The sequence below is a fragment of the Candoia aspera genome, chromosome 4, assembly GCF_035149785.1.
Source record: "Candoia aspera isolate rCanAsp1 chromosome 4, rCanAsp1.hap2, whole genome shotgun sequence".
In the NCBI taxonomy this organism is placed as follows: Eukaryota; Metazoa; Chordata; class Lepidosauria; order Squamata; family Boidae; genus Candoia; species Candoia aspera.
The window spans coordinates 5,196,765-5,220,354 of NC_086156.1; the positions used below are offsets into that span (position 1 = coordinate 5,196,765).

General features: G+C 43.4%; 1 protein-coding gene across 1 annotated transcript in view; it reads right to left on the reverse strand.

Moving 5' to 3' along the window:
• LOC134497593 (mitogen-activated protein kinase kinase kinase 3-like) overlaps positions 1-5,694 on the reverse strand; it is a 55,347-nt gene extending 49,653 nt beyond the window's left edge. The window contains exon 1 of the mRNA XM_063303316.1: positions 5,608-5,694. Coding sequence (XP_063159386.1) covers positions 5,608-5,611 — 4 coding nt within the window. The 5' untranslated portion in view covers positions 5,612-5,694. The remainder of the gene's footprint in view (positions 1-5,607) is intronic.
• Positions 5,695-23,590: the final 17,896 nt, after the last annotated feature.

Below are 23,590 nucleotides of genomic sequence, written 5' to 3' on the forward strand. Positions count from 1 at the left end.
CTTTTGGTAACGTCCCACTGGATTACCGCAACGTGCTTTCCACGGGGCTGCCCCTGAAACACGTCCAGAAATAACATGTGGCACCAAAGCTGGCCAGCTGGTTCAAGTTAGAGGGATCATGTGATTCCTGAAGACCTGCACTGACTACCAGTGATGTGTCTCCCAGGCACACATCAAGGTGTTGTGCTGACCTTGGAGTCACTCATCTATCAGGTATGCAGAAATGGGCTTACCCTTGTGTCGCTCCCAGGTGGTTGAATGGACCTCCTTAGCCAGTGCACTAGATTCCCACTCTTCCATTATTTAAGACGTTGGCAAAAACAGCTCTCTTCCCCCAAGCTTTTAACTGTGACTTTTAACAAAGTTCATTGTCGTGTTTCATTTGTACCCCCGTTTTGGTTGCGTTGCTGTTTCGTTCCCATCTGCAGAATGTTACTGCTGTACCCCACCTTGATCATCAGATGGGGAGGAAAGCAGGGGGGGATCAATCAAGAAGAGTAGGAATATTTTCAAAACTACAGAATAAAAGCACTTTTCAGAAGACCACTGGTAGACCTCTGCAGATAAGACAGGATGATGCTAGGCTTGAAGTACAACACAGAACAAAGGCTGGATTTTGAGCACTTTTTTTTTTTTTTACAGGAGAAATGGCTCTGCTAGAAATTCATTAATCTGATAGGTGGGAGAAAGTCTTCCCCTGTGTGGTTCCCAAGAGACGCCTTTCTCCCAGTATTTAAGAATATGGCCACAAAAAAAAAATCCGTCTCTTTCACAACCTTTCCAAGCTTTAAATTCTTAATTCAACCGACACTGAGGTTAATGATACCGATTATAATTTTATCTAGGTTTCAACTCTACTGCTTTCATCTTACGGTTTATCCTTCCTATTTTTAATTGCAGCGAGCCGCCCTGAGTGCTAAATAAACAGAAGGACACGAAGTAAATAAATAAATTGGCTGGAACTGCCTCTTCCCATCCCATGGACGGACATTATATTAGTTCGACTCACAAACAAAAGGTGGGAAATAAGAGACTGTTCTTTAAGGAGGAACATTTTCACCAGATCCAGCCTAAACTGGGAAAATGCAGAAAGAAAAAACAGTGACTAATATTCCCTGTAATATGAAAAGACTTGGAAAAACTTTATTCTCTGATATACCCCAAGAGATATTGGAGATTCCTCCCTACCTCTTTTTAGACCAGCTTCGCCTCTTGCTTTTTGCTAAAATAAAACCATAATCTGTTACTATGACAATGGCTGTGTTATCCAAACTACAGTAAAAAATGCCTGAGGGAAACCAGGAAGGAGTTGGATTTCCTGCAAACTTCTCACTCCTCCCTACTCATATGAAAATGGTCATCGTTAGGATTCTGCATTCCTGCTTGACTATAAAAAGAGAAATTAAAATGCCTCCTGTAGCAAGAGTGAAAAATGTCAAGAGGATGATCAAAACCATGTGATCACTGCCCCTTTTTAGGTGGGTCATGCATGAGACACGTGTAAAAAGGGGGCAGGGCTTAAATTATGCAGTCATGCTTGCCATCTTGACTTTTTTGACTGCCCAGGGGATACTCCTATCCTGGAGCGCAAAATACATAAAAGGACCCCCACCAGATTATTGAAGAGTCTAAGTAACTTCCAACATGTAGCAAACCAACATATAATGGAAAATGATCCTGAATTTCACAAACATGCCAATCAATCATGTTGCATTTGGGTCAACCAGAATTTGAAGCCTACTCAGCTTTCATTCATGAACAAGAGGTCATTGTTACTAGCTTCATGGAAAAGGCAGATACCCATATTCTTTAAAAAGATTATTTTGTTTATTGTTTGTTAAATTTGATAAATAAATAACCTAATGCAATTGGATAAATATTAAATAAATTGGATGTCATGGATGTTCGGCCCCTTCTTTTCCCAAATGGGCCAATAAACTCAGGTTTTGCTGTATCCAAAATGGTAGATGTTCTGTTTCCTAAAATTTGAATCTACTCCTCACTACTCAGAAATTTCTGTATCATTGCTCCTGATACATGTGTTGGTATAGGAAAGAACCAATACAGGTAGTCATTGCTTAATGACCACAATTGGGACTGGAATTTTGGTTGCTAAGCGATGCAGTCATTAAGTGAACCACATGGCCATTAAGCGAACTGCATGGCCGTTAAGTGAATCACATGGTTGTTAAGTGAATCATGTGGTTTCCCATTGATTTTGCTTGCCAGAAGCCGGCTAGGAAGGTCGAAAATGGTGGTCACATGACTGCAGGATGCTGCAATGGTCATAAGTGTGAGGCGAGTCATAAGTCTTTTTTTTCAGCGCTGTCATAAGTCCGAACCATCACTAAACAAATGGTCATTAAGCAAGGACTACCTGTTACATATATATCCCACTGAAGACTAGGATATATGGTCCTGACTTTCAGAGCAAACTGGCTTTTTTCTCATTTTCATAATGTAAGTGGACACTGAAAGATGTGTCTTCTGTTGACAAAACAGACATAACACTGTTCTCTGAATTCTCACACTTTCATGGTTTCCCAGTACAATATTCATCTCATCCAATTTAATTTGATCCGTCTTCGAGTAACAGTTAATAAACACAGCTTTAATTGAGTCACCACCTAATATATTGGAAATATAAATCTACTGTTAGTATCTCACAACAACCACCTTTTCAGAGAATTGAAAATCGAGGCTACTATTTCATCAAGAAAAACCCACTACCCATTAAAGGGGAAGAATGATGTTAATGTATTAGATTATTTATTTATCAAATTTAACAAACAATAAACAAAATAATCTTTTTTAAGAATGTGACTATCTGCCTTTTCCATGCAGCTAATAACAATGACCTCTTCTTGTTCGTGAATGAAAGCTGAGCAGGCTTCAAATTCTGTTTTTGTGCTTACGAAAAAGCAGAGAAACAGGCTACTGGGCTAAATGGAACTTTCGTCTACTTCATTAAGACTTAAGATACAGAAGGAAAGTAAAACCTGAATATTAGCTTAATTTATAAGCCGGGCTGTGGGAAACCCCGTTAGATCAGTTCTTTCGCTGTTGTTATAGACTAACTGGTTCATGATCTTGGATGCAGCAATAAGATTTGTCATCCTGGATTATTAGCTATTTATCCTTTTAAAGCTACCCACATGGGAACTGAAAAAGAAATCCACTTATAGCCTAAAATAAGCACAACCTTCTTATTCCATCACTCTGGACTTTCCCACATGTAGAATGCAGAACGGCCTGTGTAGTAAGCAGTTCAGAACTTGAAATGCTCAACTGTGGAAAGGTTAATTGATTTTTAATTAACATTCAGGACTGCTATCAAGGATCTCAGCCTCACAGGTAATTTCAGGTGTACCACATACAACTTCATCTGAGTATCTCTGTTTTATAGAACCTTCACCAGCTTTCCCCAACCTAAGTGCCCTATACCGTGTAGGTTTCAATTCCCAGAATTCTCAGCAGCTGCCCTACTAGCAGAGAAGTCTGGGGGTTGATCTAAGCTGGCTTATAGATTTCTAATACAGGTAGTCCTCGCTGAACGACCACAATTGGGACCAGAATTTCGGTTGCTAAGCAAAGCGGTCATTAAGTGAATCCAACCTGATTTTACGGCCTTTTTTGCAGTGGTTGTTAAGCAAATCATGAGGTTCCCCATTGATTTTGCTTGCTGGAAGCCGGCTGGGAAGGTTGAAAATGGTGACCACAGAACACTGCGACAGTCATAAATGCAAACTGGTTGCCAAGCACCCAAACTGTGATCATGGGACCACAGGGACACTGTGATCGTTCTAAGGGTGAGGACAAGTCATAAGTCGTTTTTTCAGCACTGTCGTTAAGTCTGAACCATCACTAAACAAATGGTTGTTAAGCGAGGACTGCCTGTATTTACATACCCCTGCTCTGTTGAACTCTAGCTTAGTACAAGCTGAGCAACAAAACTTGCTGATCTCAAGTTTCACTGAAAACGTCAGGACCAACCCCTAACGGTGTCTAAAACTTGGGAATGCCAGCCCCTACCAATATCTATCTGATTCTAACCAGCTACAACCCTGGTGAGAGGAAAAATCTCAGTTCACAAAGAGCCATATTAACAACCAGGAAGGATGGTCATCAAGTGGCATCTATACTTGAAATCCACAGAGAAAGTCAATTTCCTTTGCCCTTCCAACTCTTCCTCATTAGCCTAAGATTGAAAGACGACCACTTAGGAAGATAGAAGATTAACTGGCAGAATCCAACCTAACTTTTATCCTCTTACCAATTAGGTGAGCTTAAGAAGAACTCAAAACTGTGTGGTTTGTGCATTGTGTAAGGCTTTAAGAAATACAATGGGTAACTCCAGTCCCTAATCATAGCCTTTGTCTTCACAGACAACAAGCAATTTTTTCTGCCCTGCTATATAGCAGAGGAACGCACAAATGCTTTGATCTGCAGGTAGAACCCAATTCTTGAAGTGTAGAGGACTTGAGTAATCAGCTCGCTTGTAGAGTTCAGAAAATACTTCCTGTGAAGCAATAAACTAACATAGTCAGTTGTGCAGGTAGTGCTCGCTTAATGACCACAATTGGGACTGGAATTTCAGTTGCTAAGCGATGCGGTTGTCAAGTAACTCCGACCCGATTTTACAACCATTTTTGTGGTGTTCGTTAAGCGAATCGCCTGGTCGTTAAGTGAACCATGTGGTCATTAAGCAAATCATGTGGTTCCCCATTGCTTTTGCTCGTCGGAAGCTGGCTGGGAAGGTTGAAAATGGCAGTCACGTGACCGCGGGATGCTGCAGTAGTTGTAAATGGAAACCAGTTGCCAAGTGTGTGAATCGTGATCATGTGACCGCGGTGACGCTGCAATGGTTGTAAGTGTGACAACCAGTTGTAAGTCAGGTTTAAGCACTGTTGTAAGTCTGAACCATCACTAAGCGAATGGTCATTAAGAGAGGACAACCAGTAGTTGATGTTCATCAAAGCATCCAATGAATCACAGAATCATACGATTGGAAAATTGGGAGGGACCACAAGGATCATCTAGTACAACGCTATGCAATTGGCAGAAGAAACAATTCCACCATCCATGAGAGGTGACCATCCAGCCCCTTCTTAAAAACCTCCAAAGATGGAGAACGCACCTGATGGGGTTGATGGGCTGCTTATCATATTTGCAGATGACACAAAAGGGGGAGCTCTGACCAACCCCCAGGACAACGGAAAGAGATTGTAGTCTCATGGAAGGTTGGGCTGAGTGGCACATGATACTCTTTAACAGGGAGAAATGTAAGCTTTTACATTTTGGGAGTGGGAGGAAAGGCACACAACTTGAGGGATATAGACCTTGGAAGCGCTACATCTGAAAAGGACTTGGGCGTAGTCATTGACAACAAACCGAACGTCAATCAGCAGTGGGAGACAACCGCTAGAAGGCCTAACACAATTCTGGGCTACATCAGCAGAAGCATCGTATCAAAGACACACAACATCATTACTCCTCTCCATTAATTGCTCTTCATATAGGTCTTCAATCCACAAGAGTTAAAAGATCCCCCACATTACACCACCCTTAACAAAGGACGAAAGCCAGAAAAAGTAAAACAAGACTTACCCATGGTTGTATCGTCATCAGGTCTGTGTCCCGCTACTGACTTAGAGCACGTGCCCTGTTGAGGCCTTCAGTAATAATAGATGTCCTACCAAAAAAAGAGAAAAATAATTAAGTGGAGAATATATCTTGCCTAGGTGGCAATATCTAGCTGACCTTGGCTGATCTCTGAAGCTAAGCAGGGTCAGGCCTGGCCAGGCCTTGGATGGAAGTCATTCTTGGAATCCAGGAATTAGACTAGAGTGAGATGTTGAAAATCATCCTGGCAGCAGCCATGGCAAACCACTTTATAACATGGTCAGAAAGCGACAGGGATGAATCAGGAGACCAACTGGACACGAAGGAGACTTCTGTTCTCAGATTCTAATCAAAATTTTGACATGGCATAAAACAACAGCCTCCAACGTTCCCAGAGAACCTCTCTCTTTCTTGTTCCACCAGAGGCATGCAAATGTATTCTTAATTCAGATTATCACAACAAAGTTAATGAAAACCCCGCGGCATCTGATTTTGGTTCCATGCGCAGAGTCAATATAGTTTTATGGCTGTCATAATCCAAGGAGAAAATGACTGAAAGAGCAGGGAGGTGGAACTTAAACAAATGGCAGAATTTGGTAGAGCAGTACAGCGTTGGCCTCGAAGAAAACACGAAGCTGGGAAAACATATACTTAGCAAGGGAAAACAGAAAAGCATGAAAAAGAAACCGAGATTGAAGACCTGGTTCTGCTGCCTCGCCTGGGATGGAAAGGTTCTTCCTGGGGGTGGCTGGTCCCTACTGAACGAGTGCTCTCCCTACTGAACGAGATCTTGTCGCTGTTTGGATTTTATATTTGTTTATTTTCTATTCATATTGGTCATTTGTGTGATAATTTATGTGTTTTACAGTTTTAGCTTCTAATTTTATTGTAAACCGCCCAGGGTCCCCCTTGGGGGAGATGGGCGGTGATAGAAATCTGAAAAATAAATAAATAAACAAACTCAAGACTGTCCCACCTTGACTGTCTTTGGTATAAATGGGGTGAAGGGGGGGGAAGGGGAAAACCGTTGGACCTTCAAGTTTCTATTACAGGTAGTCCTCGAGTTACGACAGCAGTGGGACTGGAATTTCCATCGCTAAGCAATGCAGTCGTAAAGTACAATATCATGTGGCCCCGTCGCTAAGCAAAGGCAATCCCTGAGGTCCCTGTTGCCGCTATTAAGCAAGGATTGCGGATCGTTAAGCAAGCACCTCCAGCCAGCTGCCCCATTGACTTTGCTTGTGGGAAGCCGGCAGGGGAAGTTGCAAATCGCGATCACGTGACCACCGGACACTGCAACCGTCGCAAGTGCGAGCCAATTGCCAAGCTCCCGGATTCCAATCACATGACCGTAGGGATGCTGGGACAGCCAGAACTTCAAGGACCGGTCATAACCACCACTCGTTCAGCACCGTCGTAACTATGAATGTGGTTGTTAACTGAGGACTACCTGTATCATGGTTTAAATCAATAAAGAAGGGCTTTAGCATTTTTTATGGTATCTATTTCCTAACCTAGTCTACCCCAAAGGGCTGACAAATTCTCAACAAATGGGTTAGATGGAACCCCACAGGCCCTTACTGACATAACAGCAGGATTACAGTAGAAACCCAGGTGAGCCATTATTTATATATGCGTAACAGAAACAAAGTCTTTAAGTCACAATACCTATTCCCAGTTAAGCAATCTCAAAAAAAGGAAAGTACAAATAACTGCTTTTTTTGACCGATACAATGAGATAGTTTGTTTTGCTTGCACTGCTCCCTTTATCAGAGTACGCAGCCACTAATTCTACCCTCTGGTGTGTCTGAACTGGTAAAGGAAGGGCAACAGCTTCAGAACAAGCTGAGACCTGATGCTTGAAGCTCAATTCCCAGCAGAGCTGCTTCTGAAAGGGATCGGCAGAACACTATTGGCCTGATACATTATCCTTTTCTTGCAGCTCCACACTCTTCAAAGGGTTGACGTGTCCAGCAAAGGCACAGTTTGTTTAATCAGCATTTGCTCAATAAATGTCAGCCTTGCGAGGCAGTCCAGACAGGAACCACACCCAGAAGGACTAATTTACTGTAAGGCTACACCAACAGAATCTTGCAAGTTTGAAAGCACATCTCTCCCCCACTCACCTTTACAGTCCAAGAAACTAGGGAGGGTCCCTCCTGAGCCTCTTGCCCCTTCCGCTATCCAGCTGCAGGCTCAGCTGCCTCTTATCTAACCGTTCCCCTGGCTGTGAGGGACGCCGTGGTGCTGCGGGTTAAACCGCTGAGCTGCTGAGCTTGCCAATTGGAAGGTTGGCGGTTCGAATCTGCGTGATGGGGTGAGCTCCCGTTGCTAGTCCCAGCCCCTGCCCACCTAGCAGTTTGAAAACATGCCAATGTGAGTAGATTAATAGGTACCACTTCGGCGGGCAGGTAATGGCGTTCCGTTTAGTCATGCCAGCCACATGACCACGGAAGTGTCTACGGACAGACGCAGGCTCTTCGGCTTTGAAACGGAGATGAGCACCGCCCCCTAGAGTCGGACATGGCTGGACTTCATGTCAAGGGAAACCTTTACTTTTACCCCTGGCTGTGGCTTTCCTTCCTGTCTCCCAAGGTCATTCCCACATACCATTACAATAATCCTTCAATCCTTCCTTCAATCCCTTCCTTCCTTCCTTCCTTCCTTCCTTGCGCTTATATGGCCACCTATCTCACACAGTGATAAGTGGCTCACAACAACCAATAAAAACAGAACAAAAAAACAGAACAACCCTTCCCAACCAGCTTTCAACCTGCTGACTCAACCCCATCCCAGCCGAATGATTGGGGGAAGAGCAAAGCCTGGGATCGTGTGTGTGTTTGGGTGTTTATGTGTGGGTCTGCGTGTACAAGTTTTTTATTCTCTCTTCTTTTCTCAGTGCACCACAGAACTGTTCAAAAATATTATTTTTTTGAGAAATTTGGGCTAGCAGCTGGGCTACCACTAGAAACAGACAAAAAAACAAGTATGAGTCCTTATACCCTGGAAAATCAAACTCCATATCCAAAGCTAAAAAAGCGAGACTGGACTGAAAATAGAAGTCTCAATCATGCTGTCATTATACCAATACTCAGAGTAGGCATCTAAAGTACTTCTGGTTTCCTCATCCTTTAAAAAAAAATAATAAAGACGTCAGGGCTAGAAAAGGAACAAAAAAGGATGACTCAAATGATTAAGGGTGTGGATCTGGACGGTCACGTAAGCATCCACCAATTCCAGCAGACGTGGGAAATGTTGGTTTCCCAGGTGTCACATTTTGGGGGATACTTTTTCTATAAAGCAACTATTAAACAGCAAATTTGGGGTCAGAAAAACGGTCACTAAAGAGGCAGAGAAAAGAATATTGTCTATAATATTAAAGAGATTGTCTATAATATTAAAGAGAAAATCTTAAAGAGAAAAGAATATTGTCTATAATATCGATTGACTGATTAATTTTGTGTTATCAAGTTGGCGATGCCTAGCGATCACATAGCTGAGAAAATCCTTCTCTAGGGCGATCTGTCTGCCACCCGGCCCTTCAGGTCTTCTAAAAGTGCCCCCAACGTCATTGTAACTGAGTCCATCCACCTTCTGCTGGTCGTCCTCTTCTTCTCCTTCCTTCCACCTTTCCCAGCATCAGAGCCTTCTCCAGAGAGCTGGGTCTTTGCACTGATCAACTGATTGATTGTATGGCATCAAGGTGGTGTCACCTAGCAAACACATAGAGAGAACTTCTCCAGGAGGACCTGTCCCCAACTTCCAAGGGTCCACCCATTGCCACTGTAACTGAGTCCATCCACCTTCTGCTGGTTGTCCTCTTCTCTTTCCTTCCACCTTTCCCAGCATCAGAGCCTTCTCCAGAGAGCTGGGTCTTTGCATTGAAGGATTATGTTCTATCAATTTGGTGTTGACTCTTAGTGATCACATAGATTTTCTCCAGGATGATCTGTCCCTTCATGTCTCCCGATGGTGCCCCCGTTGCCACTTTAATTGAGTCCACCCACCTTGCTGCTGGTCACCATCTTCCTCTCTTTCCTTCCAGCTTTCCCAGCATTATGGACTTCTCAAAGGAATAATGGGTGACCGGTTGGATGCTACAGAACAAGTGAAATTTCTGAGCCTTTTTGTTGGGTCTCTACTAGCGTTGGTGTTTTGCTTAAACACACTGATTCTTTTCTTAAGAACAACCTCCCCACCCCCATCAAAAAACAAAAAGTGCTCCATTCAGATATGTAGTTCAGAACAAGGGTAAAAACATGCACCACTAAAAACAGCTTTCATTTATTACTTCTGTATTGTAAACGTTGGGGGGAAACCCGCACCCACAAGACATCGGTTATACTGTCACTGTGCGAGACATTCCCATATTTGCGGTTTCAAACTAGCAGGGGCAAAAAGAAAAGTGTCATTGCAACTTTGAACAAGAGGGTGATAATTGTGAGATGGTATTCCAAAACTACATTCTGATACCGACGCACTTATTAGCCGATCAAATCTGACACTTATTTCTAAATTAAAGCTCTTTAGGATCACAGTTGCATGCTGACTTGGAAATCACTTCCCTTACCCTCAGGGGAACTTCCAGCCAGGTATGCACTTTATGTTCAGGATCACAAAATGTATTTGGGGTGTGCTTTAAGAGTTCTGCTTACTTGTCCTCTACAACACGTAGGCGGCAGCAGAAGGAAGGGGCGAAGTATTAGTACAGGTAGTCCTCACTTAACAACCATTCGTTTAGTGACAGTTCAGACTTATGACGGTGCTGAAAAAATCGACTTGCAACTGGTGTTCACACTTAACAACTGTTGCAGTGTCCCTGTGGTCATGTAATCACGATCTGAGAGCTTGGCAATTGGCTCGCATTTATGACCGCCGTAGCATCCCTTGGTTACATGATTGCCATTTTCGACTTTCCCGGCCGAATTCTGGCAAGCAAAACCAATGGGGAAGTGCATGATTTGCTTAACGACCACGTGGTTCGCTTAACAACTGCAGTGATTCACTTAATGACCACCACAAAAAGGTCGTAAAACTGGGTCAGATTCGCTTAATGACTGCTTCGCTTAGCAGTGAATCAGAACTCCCTGCCTCTCTTTGCTCCCCTCTGCTGATCTTCTGGGTTTCTGCAACCCTTTTTCAGGAGAACTCAGCCTCTCCTAATGCAAAGCTCGGCTTCCCCTAATGCAAAACCACCATTTCCTCTTCTAATTGCAACCCAGACTTTCCAGCTAACTAGTGATGGCCTCTCTGCACAAGAGATTCTACGAGGCTGGGCATCTTTTCACCCTGTTCTCAGCTTCTAAAAGCTCAGGTCCCAATCATAGGGTTGGTGTTGCCAGCTGCATTTCCCTCTCTGGACCTCTCATAAATCTGCACGCTCCCCAGCGTTTGGCTCCAGCGCCACCCCTTTCAAGGGCCTTCTCCCACACAGTCCCAGCACATTCCTGTTCCATGTGAGGCCGGGTCTGCTTCACGCCCTGCCCCAACCCCAGAACTGAGGAAATTTTGAAAAGCTACGGATTGGGGTGAGTCAGCTCCTGATGGAGAAACCCCTGAGAGAAAACTCAGCGTAGGCGAAAAGTCAAAGCAAGGCAAGACGCTCTTCCGAAGCCTCCGGAGATGCAATCCAAAACTGGTGGAGCGGAGGGCAGGCGCACAAGCAACAGGAATGCAGCTGCACCTCCGTGCGAGGGACGAGCTGCTGCTAACTTAGATCAGCGTTTCTCCATCTCAGCAGCTTTAAGATGCATGGACGTCAACGCCCTGGCTGGGAGTTGAAGTCCATACATCTTAAAGTTGCTGAGATGCAGAAACTCTGATTTAGAGGCATCGATTTCGAGCAAAAAAGCAGGGGGTTACGAGCTGCAAAGAATAAATCGCTGGAAGAAGATTTTAAAGATTTTAAAAGCAAAGTGTCACTTGTTCCGAAGGCTGTCATCTCATCTTTGCATTAAATAGCGAGAAGACCCACGTGAGCTGTGGAGTATGGCAGTCCTGGCTGGGGCAGCACAGCTGGGGGATTGGGAAAGGTTGGGTCAAAAATACTAGAAGCGGGTTTGTACTCTCTAAGTTTTCTACCGGCAGAGGCAAAAAATCTGGGACTCGCTTTTCTGCATTGAATGGACATGGATTTATTCAGTTACTCATTTGCAAACATTTGTAGGCCGCCTCTTCTCACGATACCAAGGGGCTTACAAATATAAGGCAAAGCCATGCCACCCTTTGTACAGATAAAACCTCAACCCAACTTCATGAAATCTGCAAACATGTTCTGTTTAAAACCTGCCTTTGCATTTTCCAGATATAAAGTCAGGACCTAAAACTTACTTGGCTTGATGCAAGAGCATGAATGCAATGCAGCGTCAAAAATATTAATAATATTATAAGTTATTAATAACCATAATAATATAATTGATAATGGTTATTAATAAGATTAATATGACCAGGAGGAGGTGGCAGGCCTGGAGAAAACTATCAGAAAGTACCCCCACCCACAAAAAATCATCAATCTGTCTATTCAGGCAGACTTATGTTACCAAGGACAAAAAATTAAATTTATTTACCCTTCCTTTATTCACAGGAGTGCCAACTGATATGCTTACTGCAGCTCCTCCAGATGTAGAGGACTTCAATTCCCAGAATTCTCCAGCCAACATGGCTACCAACTGAGAATTCTGGGAGTTGCAGTCTCAACAAATCTAGACGCTTCCAGGTTGGGCTAAGACAGTCCTCCACTTATGATCACAATTGGGACCAGAACTTCCGTTGCTAAGCAAGGCAGTCATTAAGTGAGTCATGCCTGATTTTATGACCTTTTTGCTGTGGCCGTTAAGTGAATCACATGATTGTTAAGCGAATCTGGCTTCCCCCATTGACTTTGCTTGTCAGAAGCCAGCTGGGAAGGTCACAAATGGCGATCATGTGAACCCGGGACACTGCAACCGTCGTAAATACAGTACATGCCGGTTGCCAAGCTCCTGAATTTTGATCACGTGACCACAGGGATGCTGCAACCATTGTAAGTGCAAGAACCAGTTGCAAGTCACTATTTCCAGTGCCTTCGTAACTTGGAACGGTTGCTAGGTGAATGGTTGTAAGTCGAGGACCACCTGTAGTGCAGTATCCTGCTCACCGCTGCCTGCTAATGAATGAGCTTCAACCCATCTTCTTTTCCTGGAATGCCTGATACTGATTTGGAATTCTTGACTTCGTATGATTCACATGAAAAATCTAACCCTTACTTCAACCTCTCCAAAGTTAAAGAGGGAGAGAAGAAGAAAAACACAAAAGTGCCATTCCAGAAATCCTCCAATTCCCTATTTCTCATCCTGCCCTAATCCTCTGATACACGTGCCAAAGTCCCTGCAGACCTCCACCTTCCTCCTCCTCTTCCTCAGTCGATACTCGCACCTGGGAGCAGTGTTCCAGCTGGCGTGAAACAGCTTGTTAAGCAAGGCTGCGCCCGAAGCGACCCACCGGTTAAGCTGGCGGCGTCTAATTGGAGGACAAAGGAAAGTGTGCGAGACGCCTATCGACTCCATCTAAATGGGCACTCATTTCTCATTCTTGTAGAAAAGCTCTGCGTCTTTTTGACTTCTACCTGCTTGCACGCCAGGAATAGAGCAAGGAGGCTGTTCTGCTCGAACAAGAACGAGTATTTTCCATCAACTGGCACTAACTGCAGGTCCTCCACTAACCGCCCGGTGGCAGACACCCCTCCAAGCACAAAGTGTGTGGCACAAACAGGCCCCCTTATGCTTCCTTGTCAGGAGCCTCCCTTCTCCAGCCCCATCATCCTCGACCACCTCAACATTTCCAGATCCCTTCAACGTCTCAAATGTCTCCGTGCTGCCTAGCATTCTCTCTCTTCTCATTCAAGACCAAGCTCCTTTGAGATGGGTCCAACTCCTGGTGATTACATGGACATGTCTGTGCAGTTTTCTTGGCAACTATATCGAAGTGATTTTCGAGTGCCTTCTTTAGGAATGCTACTCCCATTTCCCAGATCTGGCCTGTAGACCCCTGAGATTTCCCATCCAAGCACGAACCAGGACCCACTTCCCCTACCTTACCCCAATGAGGCATGCCACTATGCACCCACTTGGAGATGGCTTGCATAAACCTCTGTGGGCTGATACAAAAGAAATAATCAACGTATAAGAGATCATGCTCTGATAGGCAACACGACAGCCATCTTACAGATTTTGACAACCTCTGCAGCTCCCTATGGGCTCAGAGAACTGCACAGATCCCACCAACTGAGGTTCATTCAACAGCCTACTTTGTATCAAACAAGGGTTTAGAGTGTGGCTTGAACCTAGCTTCACCTTATGCAGGAATTTCTCACATGCTTGGTTTTTAATAGCGTCACCCACCAGGTCCACAGGCAATTCTGCATAAAAACAGGGGTGGAAGAACCTGACAATGTTGCTGAACTAAATTCCATGAGGAAGAGACCCTAAGAGTGCATTCTTGTTTGTTCCTGGCACAAGGAGATTATGGAAATTAAATGGAAAGGAAGTGTTTTAGTTTAGGGAGCCGGTGGGTGGCAGACAACAGCCTGGTGACCAATCCCAGTCTGCGTTCTCGCTTGCATGTTGTGGTGGCACAAATAGTGAATGAGACAGGTTAACGCCAGCTGTCCTGCTGTTAAAGGAGTGTTTTCCCCCTTATTCCAGCACCATCCAAGGACAGCCTCTAGATGTGTAAAATCTGTTCAGGACACAAACATGTGCCAGCCACCTTTTTCCTCTGCCATATCCCCACGATGTTGCATTAATTTCTTCCCCGGCCCCTCAGGCTTTGTCCCCCATTACTCTGGGGCAGTGTTTCTCAACCTCAGCAACTTTCAGATGTGTGGACTTCAATTCCCAGCATTCCCCTAGCCCCAGCCAGGCGTTGAAGTTTGCATACCTTAAAGCTGTTGAGGTTGAGAACCACTGCTCTATAGAATTACCAGGTTTACACATTCAGCAAATCATATATTTAACGCGATTAGTTTTTAGAATAAGACACAATTGTCTGGCTTCCCATAGCCTTAAGCCATAAACAAAAAAGCTATAATATGTGTCTTATGGCAATGCCATAAGCAAGGATTTATTTTTTAATTGAGGTAAATGATAACTGGTGAAAGAAGAAAGTGCAAAAGCTGGCTTGCAGCTAAACCTCAAAAAAAACAAGATTATGGCAACCAGCTTGATCGATAACTGGCAAATAGAGGGAGATAATGTAGAGGCAGTGAAAGACTTTGTATTCCTAGGTGCGAAGATTACTGCAGATGCTGACTGCAGTCAGGAAATCAGAAGACGCTTAATCCTTGGGAGAAGAGCAATGACCAATCTCGATAAAATAGTCAAGAGCAGAGACATCACACTGACAACAAAGGTCTGCATAGTTAAAGCAATGGTGTTCCCTGTAGTAACATATGGCTGCGAGAGCTGGACCATAAGGAAGGCTGAAGGAAGGAAGATCGATGCTTTGGAACTGTGGTGTTGGAGGAAAATCCTGAGAGTGCCTTGGACTGCAAGAAGATCAAACCAGTCCATCCTCCAGGAAATAAAGCCAGACTGCTCACTTGAGGGAATGATATTAAGGGCAAAACTGAAGTGCTTTGGCCACATAATGAGAAGACAGGACACCCTGGAGAAGATGCTGATGCTAGGGAGAGTGGAGGGCAAAAGGAAGAGAGGTCGACCAAGGGCAAGGTGGATGGATGACATTCTAGAGGTGACGGACTCGTCCCTGGGGGAGCTGGGAGTGGTGACGACCGACAGGAAGCTCTGGCGTGGGCTGGTCCATGAAGTCACGAAGAGTCGGAAGCGACTGAATGAATAAACAACACAAATGATAACTGATGCAAACACCTATGCTGAATCCTGTCTCCAGAGCCAACATGAAGACTGAGGACAATCTAATGGCAGACCATTCATACAGTGTGCAGAGAACGGGCAGGTTTTCTTGATACATCAAGTGAAGGGCTACCATATCTGGTCCACAAAACTCAACATGACCATTCTATGACAACAAAGAATTAAGAGCTCTCTGTATCTCCTGCCGCTTCTGACCGTTTAGATTTTTACATTCACGATTGACTTTCTTACAAGGTATAAAATGATCTAGAAGGCAACTGAAGACACACTCACAGCAAAATGATGAGTTATGGTCTCTTCATTTTCTCCATCTATTCCAGGGGTTTTTGAGTCGTAGTTCTGAAAACTCTGAGCTGTATGTCTACAGTCCAACACCGCTGTCCCACTTTTTTTTTTTTTAATAATCAACCTACCATAATTAAGGATATGAGTTGACCTTTTCCACTGTATAAATACTGGCTAGGTAGCATTCACCTTAAATGTGGTGAAGTTAACTAATCTGGTAAGGCCCCATTGGGGAAAAGACTAAGTAGACTGCAGTTTGAAGCGTATTTACAGAGGAGTAAATTCCTTAGAACAAAATGGGGCTTACTGCTAAGTTGATATGCCTCTGACTGTTTTTTAAGAGAATTGGATGGAGTATCTATTGGAACAGCTGACTTTACAAGCAGTGCCAATAAATATCTTGGGTTGGGTCTTGACTAAAGCTACAATCTTATGCAAATTTGGCAATCAACCTAACTGAATAAAATAGGGCTTACTTCCCAATAAATATGCTTAGGATTGTAATATAAGTGACTTGTCCTCAATTCCTATTGAAGTATATGGAGGGAGGGAGGGAGGGAGGGAGGACTGTGAATCTAAGAGAAAGGAGGAGGAGGTTATATGTGGCTGTAGTCTGATCTTTCTGGTATTGGTGAATACATGTAGGGAAATGAAGGCATAAGTTTTATTATGAATGGAAGAATTAAACCTATGTCAGAAAACATGAACGGGGGCCATCTCCATTGTGTCATGGAGAAAATCTATGTGATCACTAAGAGTCAACACCAACTTGATAGCACATAATCAATCGATCGATCGATCAATCAAGTTGTTGTGGTCACTTATGAAAATAGGAATCCATAATTTAGTGATAGTTGCATATAATGCTCCAGTTAATGGTGGTAATTGAAGAACTAGAGAAAATTGTGCAACTTTCTGAACGAATGCAATCCAAGGGAGAAATAAATTGATGGGTGGGTCTGAGATGAAAGAATACATAAATGGAGACGTAAAAAGGAATGACTATTATGACTGAGTGGTATCTAGTTAGGAAAAATTCTGGTTTTGCAGATACTTGTTTTAAGCATAAATCAATTCATACATATACACAGCAAAAGGAACGATCATAAATCTCAAACCATAACTAATGTCATTCTTTGTAATGAAATACTGAGCTAACTAGTAAAGGATGCGAGAGTGATAAGAGATTCTGAAGGTGTTTTAGTGACTGCTATTAAGTGTCAGGAGCAGATCTTGGGGAAGATGGGCATGGAAGAAAAGAAGTGAAAAGAAATAACAGTGAAAGTAGAACTGCAGGAAGAGAAAATGCAGAATGGATGGATGGATGGATGGAATATCACTCCATCTCCCAAGAGAATAAATGGATAATAAAGGTAAGAAAAGAATGTGTGGATGCTGCTCAGAACATTGTGTTATGGAGTGCCACAGAAGTGCGTAAAATGAGAATGGGAAGTATGAAACACAACGCTTAGTGGAACAAGGAAGTGAAAGTGGCTGCAGATGAGACCAAAATACGTATTACAGAAAGACTGCTGCAAAAAAACGAGGGATTATATTATATACAGGTAGACCTCGCTTAATGACGTCCCTGTTTAGCGACCATTTGAAGATACCACAGCGCTGAAAATGTAACTTTACGGCTGGTCTTCACACTTATGATCTCCACAGCATCCCTGTGGTCATGTGATCAACATTCAGGCGCTTCACAACCAGTGGGCATTTACAACCATGGCAGTGTCCCGCAGTCACATGATCGTCATTTGCGCACTTCACAGCTGGCTTCTAACAAGCAGAGTCAATGGAGAAGCTGGCGGTAAAATCGCAAGTTGCAGTCACATGATGTCTCACTTAATGACCCCAGAAGACTCGCTTAATAACTGCAGCATTAAGTCATAAGTCTGTCATGGTCATATGAGTCTGCTTAATGACCACGGTGCTTGCCAGTCCCAATTGTGGTCACTAAGTGAGGACTAACTGTAATGTGCACAGGGAGAAAAAGATTGTTGCCATAAATGTAGTCAAAGAGATTGAGAAGCAGAAGATTAAAAGAGGCAGAGAAAATGTAGAATGATTTTGAAGAAAATGAAAAATAATGTTAGACATGGCCAAAAGGGCTATACAAGGTGCCTCCCAAGGAGTGAATGCAATTAAATAAGAATAATGACACGATTTGGGATGAAAACGAAGGGAGGGAATGCTGGAAGTATTTTAGAGATTGAATGGGAATGATAGTGACATTTGGAGAACAGCACTGAAACAAATGTTATACATGTTAGTATCCAGGGGGAAAAAATTGATGAAAAAGAAGTAAAAATGTGAGAATGTTGAAAAACGGTAAGGCTGCAGGTGTTGATGGTGTAACTGAAGGAATGCTAAAATATGGAAGTGGTTTGCTTCTGGAAACTGCTTTAATATGTATAATATTATAATACATGGGGGAATTCTGACAGTTAAAATCCACATGTCTTACAGTTGCCAAGTTTGAAAAACACTGTTTTTAAAAAAGTATATGATAAAGCGATAGGCTTGAATTATGGAATGTTTTGCACAAATATGGGTTGAAAATTGGTTAAGAGTGGCATATAACGAAAACAACATATGTGTAAGAATAAATGGGATGCTTAGCAAATGGTTCTGTGCTGAGCAGGAAATAAGGCAAGACTGTATGATGTCACCTTGGTGGTTTACAGGTAGTCCTCAACTTACAACTGTTTGTTTAACAATGGTCTGAAGTTATGACGGCTTCTGAATGGGTGCTTTATGGCCTGTAAAGTACTTCCAAAACATCGCACCACCCCCAGTGGTCACATGATCTCATTATGTCACTTAGAAGTAAGAGCTGGAAAAGAATAAAATAAAATACATCAGGAATAGGATCCTGTAAAGAAATGTAGAGCGCATGTTGGAGAAAGTATGAACATGCTATTAAGGAAGGATTTGGAGAAGAGATGACACAGTCCTGAAACAGTGGGTAACACGGGGAAAAAAATTCCAAATAACTCTGTCGTGACTGTGCTTAGAATAAAATGGGACAGAAAGAAACTTGGACAGGCTTTCAAGACTCTGTTATTCCACTTTATCACAACGGGAAGTATTTCTGGAATCCCAGGCGTTTCTTGATCTGGCCTACCTCAAAGGGCTGACGGTACTAAAGAAGGGTGTTAACAGCCATAGGGTGAGGAATGAATGGGAGTGGAAAGAATGTGGATTGACCAGTACAAAAGACTTATATTTAGATGGATTGATCATAGAGAGAGAATTAATGAGGGTCAGATTTCAAAATAAATATAAAAGACAGGATGAATGGGTCAGAAGTAAGGGGTAGATTGAACACGTGGTTGGATGGGGTGGATTAAATCCTGAATCAGGGAGGGAAGAGACATTTGAAGAACAGAAGGAAGTATTTGAAGCAGCATTTAGACCTGGCAAAAGCAAGGATCGAAAAGTCTGAAAGGGTACAGGAAGTAATAAATAAAATAAAAATAATCCAGATTTTCTTTCCTTTTTCTTACCTCCTCCCTTAATTTCTTTGTCTACTACTTTTTGTATGCTTTGCGTAATGCTGCTTACCCTGAAAGGATGTAGGTGGATGGATGAATGTGAACTGTGCATGCAGCTTTTATACAGAACTCCTAAGTGATCAATGGAAAATTCTTGTTCTCAGCCTATGGTTTCTACAAACTTTTGGGATTATGTTTTACAAAAGATGCTGTTTTCACCTTAAGAGTCTATAGGAAGGCTTGTATGGCAACTGCACATAAGCTGTAAAGCAATGTTTCTCAATCGTGGCGCCTTTAAGAGGTGTGGACTTCAACTCCCAGAATTCCCCAGCCAGCACGGGAAACACTGCCTAGATTCTCTCCTGATGTAGGAAGAACACAGATGCTTTATATGAATTAGTCCTTTACTGATACCTCACTCCTGGTCTTCACAAATGCATGCACACACACACACACACACACACACCACAGTCCACCAACAAATTGGAAAATGCTGCTGCATCGTATGCAATTCCTGCTGCAATCTTATTTCCTCAGGTCCTCCCAGGTTGCTACGGTACCATTACAAGCCCATACTGTATTCAGCTTTTGGGGTAGCAGAAACTCATCTCACGAGCACTGATGGCGAGCAGGAGGGGGCCTCGATCCAGGGGGGAAAACGCATGCGTAGTACTGAGGAGTTGAGCAGCCATTCAAAGAGACACAGATCAGACCCGCCTTGACTTTTGGGGTTTATCTGTCTGGGTTTTTCCCATGCTTCTTCAGTTTGTTAGGATTTTCTGTCCTATGTAGCAGCAATAAACACTAGAGACCGATTCCTTGTCTCAGCGTGGTTCCTGACTGTTAGGACAACTCACCTGGGGGGCCCTGAAGAAACTCCCAGCAAGAAGCAAGTTTGAAACTCCCAACAGCCCCGAAACATCCGTAATTGTGTGCTTGTGCACAACCCATTCACATCGTACACACTTCTCTACACAAACGGTCTACTGACTTTGCTGACCAAATTTTACGAGCGACAGGTTTTTTCCCCCCTAACTACAAGTGGACCTTGGACAGCTGAGGTCCAAAGCCATCTTCCACCTGAATGCAGGCATGTAATATGATATCAGAGCACAAGTATCTGCTCAGTTGTCCTTTCTACTCATCAATGACCGGTAAACACAGTGATTATTTTTGTATTGCAGAGGAAATCAGAAGGGAAGGTGTCTGCAAAACCTTTCATCCTGGTTCTTGAAACCTGAAAACCTTACATGCTGTTTTCTAAACCTTCAGAAGGCAAATGCAACCACTGAAGGTGGATTTGGAACAGATTCATAGAAGGTAATGCACACTTTTTTTCTTTTTAGACCGAAGGCAAGTGGTCTGACAGCATTCATGCAAGACAGACAGATGTGTTTTCATTCAAATGCACTTCCCTTAGGCCAGGATTTCTCTACTTCGACAACTTTTAGATGTGTGGACTTCAACTCCCAGAATTCCCCAGCCAACATCATCCTAAATTTCCACTTCAATCCCCGCAGCTTTACCCACTGGCTAATTCTACCCAAGTTGGACACAGGTAACTCCTTTTTAAGATCTGAAAGAATAAGGACCAGCTTTGCCAATTCTGTCCCTTTCCTCCGAACAAAGCCACATGGTGTGCTGGATTTCAAGATAAGCCCAAAATAAACAATTAGACACATAAGGCAAGAAAGCAAGCTGTTTGGAAATCCCCTCCTGGACTGCAAGCCGGCTTTGTCCAGCCATTCCCCAAAGAAACCAGATGCTCCCGATCAGCTCTCACAATGATCTCATCCATTCTTAGCTGTTTCTGGCTGGCATTTCATGAGTCACCCCAAACAAGCGTCTTGTTGCTTGGGCAGCTGCGGAGCCAGCATCTCAACCTGCTGCGCAAGCCGACATCCAGCACATCCCGAAAAAGAATAGACGAAAAGGAGGACAGATTTCCCTGAAGGCTCTCTTGAAAGGGGGAGTGGGAAGTCAAGCAGATGGCTTGCAGCCCGGAAGGGAGACCTGCTCAGCAGAATTTGGGACCCTGATTTAGGACTCTGCCCGAAGAACGCAATTCCTGACAAAGCATGGGCCTGCGGCAAGATCCAACTTAAAGGTGGCCGCCATAGGAGGTAGCGTGTGTCTCCATGGGAACTGGTCTTCGCTGGGCCTTTCATTAATCGTGGAAAAGGTAGGTGCAAAGAGGTCTCTGCAGGAAGCCTGGGTCTCAAAAATGGTGAGGTCACGCTCTCCTGGAGGTGCAAACCATAGACCAGGAGGTGCAAACTCCTTCTTGGATCACTCTCCCTCAAGTCTGAGCATTCATCTCCCCATTTTGCAAAGCCATAGCAGGGCGCTGCCAGTTTGATCACATCTCCTCGTAATTACAGGTAGTCCTCGCTTAACGACCACAACTGGGACCAGAATTTTGGTTGCTAAGTGAAGCAGTCATTAAGCAAATCCAACCCGATTTTAGGACCTTTTTTGTGGTAGCTGTTAAGTGAATCACTGCAGATGTTCAGCGAACCATGTGGCCATTAAGTGAATCAAGCAGTTCCACATTGATTTTGCTTGCCAGAAGCTGGCTGGGAAGGTTGAAAACGGCGATCATGTGACCAAAGGACGCTGCGACAGTCATAAATACACACTGGTTGCCAAGTGCCCAAATTGTGATCAGGTGACCGTGGGGATACTGCAATGGTCGTAAGTGTGAGGACTGGTCGTAAATTGGTTTTCCCAGCACTGTCATAAGTCCGAAACATCACTAAATGAATGGTTGTTAAGTGAGGACTATCTGTATGTTTCTCTCTTCCTCTGTTTTCCTAGCCTAAGATTTTGCTCCAGTATTTGCTCTGACATCTGCCAGCCAAAACTGAACAGGTAAACTATTTCCTGGTATGCAGAGCAAGGCATAGGAGGGAGGACGATTTATCTGCTCATCTTTCAAGCGTCAGATAGGTGTTAAAAGAACAGGAGCCAGACAAATATCACCTAAAAGAAACCAAGCCTTTCCTTTCCTTTTTAAAGTCAGGTGGATTTGCTCTCATGTCTTGGCGCCGAGTCTAGTTTCTATCCTCCTCCATTCTGCCAGCAAAATCTCTCTAGCATTCCTACTCCTCTTTCTTGATATTTTCCATCACAATTTGCAGGAAAACAGGCTTGCTAATTAAAAAGGCGCAAGCCGAAGCTCCCCAATGAAGCTTCAGCCCAAAAACCCAGGAGCAGTTTGTAAATCATTCCAACAACTAGATTCCTATTTTCCATGGAGAAGGTCTCATTGAATTCAATGGGCTTCACTCCTGAAGAGCCAACAAGGTTGTGCTGGGTATTGCATGCATGAAAATCTCCCCCCCCTTTTTTTTGTGACTCACAGTAATAGATAAAACATTCGCAGGGTGGAAATTCTGAAAGCTGCAGAATGAGATTCTGGCAGCAGATCGACTCACCAAACGCACCTACTAAGCATTACAGGTAGTCCTCACTTAATGACCACAATGGACCAGAATTTCAGCTGCTAAGTGAAATGGTCATTAAGCGAATCCAACCTGATTTTATGAACTTTTTGTGATGGTCATTAAGCAAATCACTAAGGTCATTAAGTGAGCACATGGTCATTAAGTGAATCAGACAGCTCCCCATTGATTTTGCTTGCCAGAAGTCAGCCAGGAAGGTCGAAAATAGCGATCATGTGACCACATGACGCTGCAATGCTCTTAAATGCGAACCAGTTGCCCTGCACCCAAATCGGGATCACGTGACCATGGGGACGATGCAGCAGTCCTAACTGTGATAACCAGTCATAAGTCGTTTTTTTCAACACCATTGTAAATCTGAACCATCACTAAATGAATTGTTGTTAAGTGAGGACTACCTGTAGTCGTTGATCCTCTTGTATTTATTTTATTAATCATATATATCACTGCCCATCTCCCCCCGAGGAGGAACTGTGGGCGGTTTATCAGAAAATCAGTTATATTCTTTGGCTGTTAGGTTTAAATAAGCTCTAATAATTAGGTGCTGCTGCTGCTGCTAATATTAATGAGGAGGAGGAAGAGGAGGAGGAGGAGATGATTCAATCAATCTAAATTAATTTACAGTCCAAGCCCAAACAGAGAAAAGATTATTAGCAATCTATAGCTTGCTTGTAACCAGCCTGCATTGTTAATGACTAACTATTTCAATAATTCATTTCAATTTTGCCTTTGGGTTTAATTGCAATGATTTTTTTATGTTTACATACCCTACCGTTTTTTTTTAATTGCATGCCACTTTGAATGCTGCTTTCTGCAGAAAGCAGGGGTATAAGTTTAATCATAAATA